Raw genomic sequence first — 11,616 nt, forward strand, 5'->3', positions numbered from 1 at the left:
GTTCAAATAGCTGGCTTTGCTTTTAGTTAGCAGGTGAAGTGGTTGGGTATGTTGGGGAGGAGGAAGAGCCAGTTCAATGGCTGGCGTCTTCTGTGCAGGCCCCTACTCACTCTTCACTGTCAGGTGGTGTCACAGGGAGGCTGAGGGGCCTGCTTGGACCGGCCCGGCTTGGCCGCAGGGAGGCTGCGTCGTGTGTCTTACGCCGCTGGCCTGTGCTCACTGCTCTTCCAGCTGTGAGATCGGGCATTGGGCTGAATCGTTCTGAGATCCATTTGGATTCTGGTTAATGTCTGGCTGATATAGAGGGAGGTGCCCTAACTGTTGACCTTGTGAACAGTGAGGTCATCGTTTCGTTCTGCAGAGAGACGGTGTCCATCAGCATCCGGGCCTCCCTCCAGCAGACCCAGGCTGTCCCTCTTTTGATGGCTTATCAGTACCTCCGCGCGAGTGTAGAAGCCCAAGTGACCATCGCCACGGCCATCCTCGCGGGCGTCTACGCGTTGATCATATTCGAGGTAACTTTCACACCTGCCCCCCCAATCTGTCTGGGCCTACCGTCAGGGAGGCTTGAGACCTCCGACACTCTGGATGGGCTCGGTCCTGACTCCTAAATCTAACTGGACTAGTGTCATCATTCCGGAAGAGTAGCGTGTCCCTCTCTCTAGGTAGAAAGGGAACCATACAGGAATATTTGCTGAATCTTGGCAACTGACATGAGAAGGATGGGTTTTAGGAGCAGAAGTGTACCTGAGAAAACAGAATGTGCGTTCGATTTTCTACCTTCTCTCCGCTGCTCACTCCAGGTGTGACCATGAGGGAACAAGAGTTGCAGTCTCCTCTGAGACTCAGAGTCTGCACCTGTGTGATGAGTACACTCATTTGCGCCCACCTGCACCGTGGGATTGTGTGTGTGAGGGGACATGGATGGCCTGAGGCTGTGTGCCCGGAAGGATTATCTGATTATCTGTTTTGTCTGTCAGCTTGGCTCATGGGCATTTCCACATGTGATCTTAAGTCCAGTCAATGTGATGTTTCTGGAAAGTTCTAAGTGTGGCTGTGCCTTCAACAGCACGAAGCAACGCGCAGACCCTTCCTGGGCTGGGCAGGTCCATTGTTGATTTAACTATGAAATCAAACTTCCTCACAACACGGACAGGAGCCCGGAAGGTCAGTGCATGACGTGACCGTTAGAGGTGCGTCCTAGTGAACTTGGGATAGGTCTGAGAAATACGTGAGGATGTTGAGGAGATGGCAGGCTGGAGGAGTGGCCCGGAAAGTTCCAGAATTTTGCCTGTGGTTGTTGAGTCTACCCGCTGAGGAATGATGACCCCCGTAAGTTGAGCCCTTACCTGTCTTAACAAGGGCCACTCACGGGATTGTTATCTCTTACATCTCTTCTGTTCTAGAACAGTTTTGTTCCCTCCGTTTTCTATCTGTTTTCTTTTAAATCAATATTAATGTTTCACGGTTCCCATGACCACCCTGTGATTTGACACAGGAACTCGCAGGCTCAGGGGCAGCTGTCCTCTGGGCTGGGGTTTACTGCCATGCCTGGCAGTGGAAATCTGCTGAGCCTGGAGGAACCCAGGAGCCGGCTTCTGAAAGATCTCGTCTCCTGAGAGGGCCCACACAGAGCACGCCCCTCCCTCCAGCAGCCAGAGACAGCCCCGTGCAGTGTTTCTGCCCCGGGCGGCCTGTTGGAGCCTGAGTTTTTGTGGGGGCCGATTAGATAGTCACACCCTCAACTTACCAAGATCCCGACTCCCAGAAGGCAAGCAGGTGCACACCATTTATAAATTACATTTTATACAGTCTGGGCATGCAGGACATGCCCAGAACACACTGGGAACAGAATACAGCAGAACACACCGCCCCAGGCCCACAAGACAGCCCTCTCCTCGGTAACGAGGGAACAGTCCCGAAGCTGAGTACCCCGAAGCCAGCCAAGGGCCCTTCTAACGGTGGCGTCCTCAGACCAGGCAAAGTCTTTACCACACCACCATCTAGTTGACAAATCCTATTCTGTTGTTCTGTAGAATGTTCTATACCCTGATTCAGCTGCTGGGTTCCTCATGGGATTAATTAGCTGCTCTATCCTATTTCCTACAGACTACAGTTGAGATCTGAAGCCTGCAGGTTCCATTTTGGGGCGCCCATGCTTCACAGGTGGGCAGGGGTCTGGGCTGCGTCCGGGAGGAGGACCCTGTGTCTGGATGTCCCACTGTCAGGGGTGCGGAGAATGTCCAGGGAGTTGAGGTGGTGGAGAAAGGTGCCCAGCTCCCTGCCACCTTTTCTCTTAATGATTTTAATACCCACTAGGGCCCACTGCCCGCCTAAGATAAATCCTATTTCTGTAATGATCAACTTTCTTAGTAATGAGCTCTTCCCTTAGTAACTTCCAGTGGTGTCCACTGAATTTATTTAGTTTCTCTCTTCCCCTTTTTTACTATTATTTTGCAATTATAGATTTAATAAATTCAATGTGCTTTAATTAGTTAACAGTCATTAATTAAAAAATAAAATACAATGCCAATTATTTTTAATGGGCTTCTCTGTTATTCTAGGGTTTGTTCACCTTTTTTGTAAAATTGTTCAACCTTCGAAAACTACATAATTAGCAAAGATTTATTAATTTTTATTAATTAATGGTCATTATTATTAGTCATTTAGGAAAAAACCTCTCCTTCTCTACAAAAAGCCATCTCTAGATTTTAAAAGTCCTGTAAAGAGGCCAGTTCGACATGGTTTCTGCCCTTGTAGAAACAAAAAGCAGAGGCCACCACACACAAACCAGCCACACACAGAAGGGAGTGCGGCAGGGTCTCAGGGAGGGCCTTGGAGAGCAGTCCCCATATTCCACGAGCAGTGTGGCAGCCCAAGACCTCCAGAGGCTGCCTCCCCATGCAGCCCATCCGTTTCCTGGCAATCTTTCAGCAGGTCTCCCTACACGGCTTCCTCTACACATCTGGTGGTCCAAGGCCCTTCTGTCATAGCTGTCCACGTGCCCCTGCCCCAAAGACCACATGACAGGATGTGGTCTTTCTATTGGTGTGCAGTGATATCTTACTGTAATTTCTCTCATGATGATAATGTTGGACATTATCTTTTCGTGTATTTATTTGCCATCTGTGTGTCTTCTTCAGTGTGATGTTTGTATATGCCTTTTGCTTATTTTCTAATTGAATTGTTTGTTTAAATGTTGAGCTTTGACTGTTCTTTATATATTATAAAGACTTTGTTGGATATGTGGTTTACAGATATTTTCTCTTAGTCTAGTTTATAATTTTTCTTTTCTTTCTTTTTTTTTTTTTTTTGGAGACAAAGTGCTGGGATTACAGGTGTGAGCCACAGTGCCAGCCTTTTTTTTTTTTTTTGAGATAGAGTCTCCCTCTGTTGCCCAGGCTGGAGTACAATGGCCTGATCTTGGCTCATTCCAACACTATCTCCTGGGTTCAAGTGATTCTCCCGCCTCAGCCTGCCAAGTAGCTAAAACTACAGGTGTATACCACCACGCCTGGCTAATTTTTTTTGTATTTTTTGTAGAGACGGGGTTTCACCATGTTGGCCAGGCTGGTCTCAAACTCCTGGCCTCAAGTGATCCACCCACTTTGGCCTCACAAAGTGCTGGGATTACGGGCATGAGCCACCGTGTTGGGCCAGTTTTTTTCTGTTATAGATTGTGGTTTGGCTGTCAAGTCTAAGAACTTATTGCTTAGTTGCAATAATTCCAGAGTCCAAAGATTGGTTTTCTTATTTTTTTTTTCAGTTTTACTTTTAAGACCAGGATCTATTTTGAGTTAGTTTTATTATTATTATTTTTTTCTTTGAGACAAGGTTTCACTCTGTCACCCTGGCTGGAGTGCGGTGGCATGATCACAGCTCACTGCAGCCTCAAACTCCTGGGCTCAAATGATCCTCTCGCCTCAGTCTCCCAAGTAGCTGGGACTACAGGTGTGCAATACCATAGCTGGCTAAGTTGTAAACTTTTTTTGTAGAATTAGGGTCTTGCTATGTTGCCCAGGCTGGTCTTGAATTCCTGGCCTCAAGAGATTCTCCTGCTTTGGCTTCTTAAAGTGCTGAGATTACAGGTGTGAGCAACTGTGCCAGGCTTTGAGTTATTTTTTGTATTTGTGTGAGAGTTTTAAGTGAAGGTTCATTTTTAAACCTATGAATGTCCCATTGGGTCTGCACCATTTGTTGACAAGACTATCCCTCCTCAATTGAATTGCATTTGCTCCTTGGTTAAAAGTTAATTGGACATATTTGTGGGGTATATCTCTGGGTTCTCTATTCTGTCCCATTGGTAATGTGTCTGTTCCTCCACCAGTACCACACTATCTTGATTATTGCAGGTGTCAGTTTGGACACTGGGAAGAGTGATTCCTCACATTTATTTATTTTTCCAAAATTGTTCTGGCTATTCTGTGGCCATTTTTTCCCCATATACATTTTCCCCTCTTCTTCCTCCAGCTTTATTGGAATAAAGTTACATTTCTATTTTCTAGGACTTCAATTGCTTTTTCATGTGGTGCTTTGACATCCACATTTTAGAATGGCTTTCTAGTCCCAAAACATAGTATTTATTTTGGTTTTCTTTGATTTTTAAAATAATTTTCATGATGCTGATCTTGCACATCTTTTCTTAATTTATACCTGTTTCCTTTTCTTTGGAGCAATTGTAAAGGGTACTGAGTTTTTATTTTGATTTCCACTTATCTATTGTCAGTACATATAAATGCATTTTTCTGTGTGTTAATCTTGTACCTTGTTATTTTATTGAATTTATCTATTACTTCTCAGAGTTTTTAAAAAATAAAATTATTGAGATTTCCTATGTAGACAATCATGTCATTTGCAATGAGGACAGTTTTATTTCTTCTTTTCCAATCTGAATGTCTAATTTCTTTTTCTTGCCTTATTGCAGTGGCGAGTATGAGAATGGTAAGATTGGCATTGTTCTCAATCTTAAAGGGAAAATGTTCAATCTTTCGCTATGTAGTATGATATTATTAATTTTTTGTAGATGCTTTTTATGAGACTGAGGAAATTCTTTTCTTTTCCTAATGTACTAAGAGGGTTTTTTTTCTGTTGTGTTTTTTCCTTTCTTTCTCTTTTTTTAAAAGCATAATTGGGTGTTGAGTTTTGTCAGCATCTTTTCTGTGTCGGTTGATGTGCTCATATGGTTTTTTCATTCGCTGCTTGATATGGTGGATTACATTGATTTATTTTTAGAAAATTGGACTAGACTTGCATACCTGGAACAAATCTTTCTTTTCTAATGTGAGTATTTGTTACTATAATTTTCCCTGTCAGCACTGCTTTAGCTGCATCTTACAGATTTTGATGTGTTGTGTTTTTAGTTTCAGTTAGTTCTCTCTAATTCTTAAATTTCCCCGAGACTTTCACTTTGACCCATAGATTATTTGGATGTGTGTTTTTTAAATTCTGGATATTATAGATTTTCCTGTTGTCTTTCTATTACTAAATTATAGTTTGATTCACTTATAGTTACAGAACTTACACTATATTTAATTCTTTAAATTTGTTGACTTTGTGTGTGTGTATGTGTGTGTGAGAGACAGAATCTCACTCTGTTGCCCAGGCTGGAGTGCAGTGGCACAATCTCAGCTCACTGCAACTTCTGCATCGTGGGTTCAAGTGATTCCCATGCCTCAGCCTCCCAAGTAGCCGAGACCACAGGCACACACCACCACGCCTGGCTACTTTTTGTATTTTTAGTAGAGACGGGCTTTTGCCATGTTGACCAGGCTGGTCTGGAACTCCTGGCCTCAAGTGATCTGCCTGCCTCGGTCTCCCAAAGTGCTGGGATTACAGATGTGAGCCACTGTGTCTGGGCATTGTTGACTTTTTTCTTAATGACCCACGTTTATGGTCTATCTTGATAAATATTCTGTGGACTTAAAGTAATATGATTTTCCTTTCTTATAATAGTAGTATAACTTGCAAATATAAATTTTATATAGGTAGTCTAAGCAACAACTTGTGAAACCCCAGCACTGTCCTTTTGTTGTGTCTGTAACTTGATGTGGAAGGTAGAAAAGGCTGCAGGGGTGCTAAAGGAATAGGATGTTCTACCCTGTGTTTCTGTGACTTCTGTGTCCAGCACTCCCTAGGGGAAGGTCCACATGATGAAGGGAGAGCTGGATGCAATCGCCAGCCCTGTGGGCTCCCCCGCAGTGGAGCCAACATTGCATCGTTCCTGGGATCTACTCTCGGGGTAGAATTTGCCTTGGGCAAGGACTCAGAAGTTGTCTTGTTGTAGGCAAGGCTGCTTCCTCAGAACTGGAGGTCTCTAGATTCTGCAGGCAGGCATGCTTAGGCTGTGCCACTGCCGTCTGCACCCTGCTCCTCTCAGGGGAGTCTTGGGGTGGCTTGCAGATGCCCCTGCCTGTCCTTCCAATCTGCTGCTGCCAGCCACTCCCCAGAGGCTGATGCTGTTGCCTCAGGCTATGGCTTCCTCCCTGATCCCTTCTCATCCGCTCTGTTTGAAATGTTTGTTTTTCGGTGCCGTAAAGAAATAGCACTTGAACATAAATGTAATTCCCTCAGCAAGGCTATTTTTATACTTTCTGCAGAAAGGGTACACTCACCAGTAGTTCTGCCATGAGAGTACACCGAACAAAGGAGACAGGGTCATTTATAACCTGACACGTCCACCTTACTGCTGTGTGCGGTTTCCATTGGCTGAAATGGGACCTCACATTTTTTTATTTGTCTTGATTGGCTAGCAACTTAGAACTTTTTAAAAGCGGCAAAGGCAGAGGAGAACAAAGGAAGGAGGAAGTAACTTGTCAAATGCTGAGAAAGGTAAAAACAAACACCTTTAAATAAGGAAGAGGAACAGGCTGTGAGCTCATGCTTGGTTGGACTAGTTTAAGCATGCCAGGACAAGTATTGATGCTAAATTGTGACAGCTAAGAACATAAAGTACATTGATTTCTTTATTACGGCTAGCAGATATTTAAGAATGTTAGCACAGGTCTCTGAATACATTTTGCTTCTAAGAGAAGTTACTATTTATTTCTAATTAGATGGGGAGGACAGTCTTTGAAGAGGAACCTCTACTTTACTTTGTACGTGCTTTGTCGTGGGGGCTCCATCTCACTGTGTCTGTTGTTGGTTGCTTTTGTGCAGTGTTGATTCCCAGTGCCTTGGACACTGCCTGGCCTAGAAGAAGTGCTCAATAAATATTGAACAGATGTTTCCAGAGCATCTTCAGATACTTGAGACAGGTGCTAAGGTCCCGGGGTCTGGTCTAACTTGGCTCCTGCATAGGGAGCACTTTCCACCCCGACTTTGTGCCTAATGACCCACGAGTGACTGAACGGGAACAAAGGATCAGCCAGGGTTCCCTTAGGTCTTTTAATAGCTTGATGGGATGAAATTATTTCAGGAAATATCTTGGGTTATTTATACCTCTGGTCCTACAGATAATCATCCTGATTGACACTTTCTTGCCTGAGGATTTGGGGTTGTATCTTTCATCCTTGTGTGGTAGTTCCTTTTTCTTTCTTTTTTTTCTTTCTTTCTTTTTTCTTTTTGAGATGGAATCTCACCCAGGCTGGAGTGCAGTAGTGCAATCTTGGCTCACTGCAACCTCTGCCTCCCGGGTTCAAGCAATTCTCCTGCCTCAGCTCCCCAAGTATCTGGGATCACAGGTGGACGCCACCACCCCCGGCTAATTTTTTGTATCTTTAGTAGAGATGGGATTTCACCATGCTGGCCATGCTGGTCTCGAACTCCTGACCTCGTGATCTGCCTGCCTCGGCCTCCCAAAATGCTGGGATTACAGGCGTAGCCACCGCGCCCGCCCGTCCTTGTAAAGTAGTTCTCGTTGAAAGTCCCGGAAACACAGTTGGAGCAATCCTCCTAACTCTTGCACTTTGCGTCTATAATAGGGCTCTGGGAGATTTCCCAATGCAGCATTCTAAAAAGTCCATTATCAGAGCTAAGGCTTCTATGCCCTTATACTATATAAAATTATATTAAAATAGTTCTGACACAGTCTTAATGAATAACACTTCACAACATAAATGAAACAGTGCATTTTCGCCATGTGTCTTTCATCCAACCCTGGTATTATGTTTTCAGAAGGATTGCCACCACTGCTCCTTTCTGCTGGAGACAAGCAGGCCCTTTCTTTGCCTTCACCCACTTTATATAATTGTAGCAGCCTTTGTGTAACATCGCGTTTCACTGCTTTGTTCCTTTCATATTTAATTTAGGAGTTTGTGTAGTGTTTGGTTTAAAAATTAACTGTGAAATTAAATTCAAGAGAGGTGAATAGGGAACAGCTTCCATCTTCCAGGGAGTCGTCTCCATTTTAATTTACAGAAATGGGAAGCATATTTGGAGAGGGAAGAGGCTGCATTTCAAAACCCAATGCACATACCGTAACACTGCAAACCTCCAAGTTAGGTTTTCCTGATTTCTGTTCTCATGATGCTCTGCAGAGATGCAATTTAAATGTGTAGCCAATGGCTCTGCCCCCTCGTTCATTTCTTTTTGTCTGCAAGCCTCTTCTTCCTGCTGATTCATGGAACATACTGCATCCTGTAGCTCTGGCAGACTTGCTTCATTACCTTGTTCCAGAGATACCTCTTCTTCCTTGAAAAGGACTCCTTCAGAACTGTAGGAAAACTGGTGGATTATGTAACACACTCTCTCTGTTTAACACAGAAACTGAATTGCAAAGACACTTTTGCAGTTGAAGGAGTCGGGATGGGACATAGGTCATCTGGCCATGGGCCATGCTACTCACGTTTTTTCCTGGCAAGTTCACATTCCAGCATTTCAGGTTTCTCAAAATGGGTAGCCACATCATTCCCTAGAAAAATGGCAAGAATTTTGCAGACTGCTTGAAGGAGGTGGACCCTTTCCAACCTCATCTCCTGGATGGCTCACTTTTGCATGCCCTTGGCTGTTCCTGCACATGCAGTGAGCTCTGGATCGTGCTGTTGTTCAAAGCCAGGTCCAGTGAGAGGTGGTGGGTGGTGGGGCAAAAGGAAGCCAGTGCAGGGAGGAGGGCCACAGTGAGTCTTGAGGGCTCCGACTTCAAAGAAAATGATCGTGGTGATAACCACAGGAGCTAACGTGTGCGGAGGGGCCAGCCCTGTTCTGGGAATTCTCTCTATGTTAATAGACACCCCACAACCCCATGAGGCCGACTTTATCACCACCTCCATTTTATAGATGAGGACACCAAGCACAGAGAAGTCAGACCACTTGCCCAAAGTCCCCCAGCTGGCCAGTGGCTGCCTGTGGAGTCCACATTTCTCACCAGGGTGTGGCGCTTCTCAAGGAGATGGGAATTACCTGTGGCCAGTGCCCAGCAGGCTGTGCAAGGTGAACAGATGCCTGTCATGCTCCTACCATCTGTGCTGATTCTGAAAAGGTGCAGTAGGCTGATTAATGACCGCTTCCCCCGAGATGTCCACATCCTAACCCCCCCACCAGACCATTTGCATTTGAGACCTCACATGGCAAAAGGGGCCTCGCAGAGCGATTGTGCCAACGACCTTGTGATGTAGATTATCTGGGTGAGCTCAGTGTGTCTTTACAAATGGAGAGCCCTCCCAGCTGTGGCCAGAGAGGGATGTGACTATGGAATAAAGGGTCACAGAACTGTGACGTGAGGGCTTGATTCACCATTGATAGCTTTGAAGCTGGAAGAGAGGGGTCCTGTTGGTGGAATTTGGGTGTTAGGGGAAAGTGAGGGATGGATTCTCCCCTAGAGCCTGCAAAGGAATGCGTTCCTGCAAGGCCTCGATGTAGAATGTAGTGCACCCGCTGAACGTCTTACCTACAGGACCGGAGGAGGGTGGGTTTGGTGACAGCAGCCTGGGAAACTCATACAGAAGGTCTCTGACGGAGGTGTTGTGCTCTGTTTTGCCAATGGAGACGTGAGCTTGGGGAGACGCAGGGTTGGGGAGACGGGGGCTTGGGAGGCGGTGAAGGCAGGCTTGAACCTAGGTTCAGGACACCCCCCAGCCCTTTCTGTGGAATCAGCCCCGTCCTGAGGAGGGGAAGTGGGGGTGCCCAGGACTGGCGGGCTGGGCTGAGCTGAGCTGAGCTGAACTGAGCTGAGCTGAGCTGAGCTGCAGGCAGTGTGAGAGGAGCCTCTGGAGCTTGCCTGCCTCCTGGACGCCCTGACACCTTGGTCCGGCTCACAGGGGCAGTGCGAGGTGAGGCCTGCACAGTTTCCATCACAGCCACGTTGTGAGGTGTGGTGACTTCCTTTTATATACAGGAAGAAATCTGGGGCTCAAAGGATGGAGGGGCTTCCTCCGCCACAGTCTGATGATCCCTCATGGCCTTGTCTGTCATCAAAAATCGGGTGGCCGTGAGGGCGCAGGATCAAGTGGAAGGACATTGGGGTGCACGTGTGTGACTGTGGGTGTGTTAGTACATGAGTGTGTGTATTACTGTTTAAGTGCATATGAGGCTGTGTGTCACAGTGAGGGTGTGTGTGCATGAGACCATGTGTCTGTGTGTGACTGCATGTGGAGAGTGTGACTGTTGGTGTCTGTGTGTGTGTGCAAGTTAGTAAGTCAGCGTGCGAGACTGTTAGTGTGGGCATGTGAGGGTGTGTGTCAGACCATGTTTCTGGGTGTCAGTGTGTGACTGCATGGTTGTGTCTGTGTGTACCAGTTAGTGTGTGAGTGTGAGACTGTTAGTGTGTGGCGTGAGGGAGGGTGAGTGTGAGACCATGTATGTGAGGTGAGGGGGTTGTGACCGCCTGTGTGTGTGTGGATGTGTCCCAGATGGTCTGGGTGCCCCGCTGGCGCCCCCACAGCCTCCCCTGCAGCCCAGCTTCCAAGTCGGGGCCTCCACCTGTTGCCCACACTCTGGTTGGAGAGATGGTTTCCAGAGCCAGTGCTCTCAGGAGCTGGGTGGCAGGCAGAGTGCGCTGGGGACACTGCAGCACACCCTCTTCTCTCTCTCGCTTGGGGACTGGCTCCTACACCACAGGGACGGGGACGGGGACGGGGACGGGGACAGCCGCCACAGGGCACCCAGCAGGGGGCTGAGAGGGGGCAGAGCCGCAGGGGATGCCCCCACCCCAGGGCCTGCAGTTTCTGCTGTCTGGTTTGCACAGGTCGTTCGATGGCGCAGGCTGCTTTTCCATGTTGAAAACAGGAGGCAATGGACTGATGTTCTTCCCTGGGCTCCTTTGGTAAATGGAAGGATCAGTGACGCGTAGAGAGACCCACGGGAAGGAGGAGCAGGGTGTCTTGTGGACCCGCGGGGCCCAGGGCCTGGGTGGCGGCGGCTGGACGGTGTCTCTGCGCGGGCGCTACGTGGCCACCAGCAGAGCCGGGGAGGGACAGGCTGAGACCCTCGGTTTCGCGTCACTCTGAGGTCACCTTTCCCCGCTTCGGGCGGCGTCGGCTGGAGCGGGACACGGTGGAGGGAGCTGGCGGCGCGGGCGGGTTCGCGGGTGGCCCTGGGCCTTCGGAGCGCCCAGATGGAGGCCGCGAGCAGGCCGGGCGGGGCCGTCTCCGAACCTCCGCCAACTCTGAGATCCCGTTTCTAAGAACCCCCGAGGGCCGAGTCACTGGCACACCTCGGGCTCAGCGCTCGGGGGGGGGGGGC

The 11,616-nt window shown here is 47.6% G+C and overlaps 1 protein-coding gene across 1 annotated transcript in view; it reads left to right on the plus strand.

Annotated features, from left to right (window-relative positions):
• OCA2 (OCA2 melanosomal transmembrane protein) overlaps positions 1–11,616 on the plus strand; it is a 352,275-nt gene that overhangs the window by 83,881 nt on the left and 256,778 nt on the right. Inside the window, exon 9 of the mRNA XM_025390396.1 lies at positions 362–515. Coding sequence (XP_025246181.1) covers positions 362–515 — 154 coding nt within the window. The remainder of the gene's footprint in view (positions 1–361; positions 516–11,616) is intronic.

The sequence above is a fragment of the Theropithecus gelada genome, chromosome 7a, assembly GCF_003255815.1.
Source record: "Theropithecus gelada isolate Dixy chromosome 7a, Tgel_1.0, whole genome shotgun sequence".
Lineage (NCBI taxonomy): Eukaryota > Metazoa > Chordata > Mammalia > Primates > Cercopithecidae > Theropithecus > Theropithecus gelada.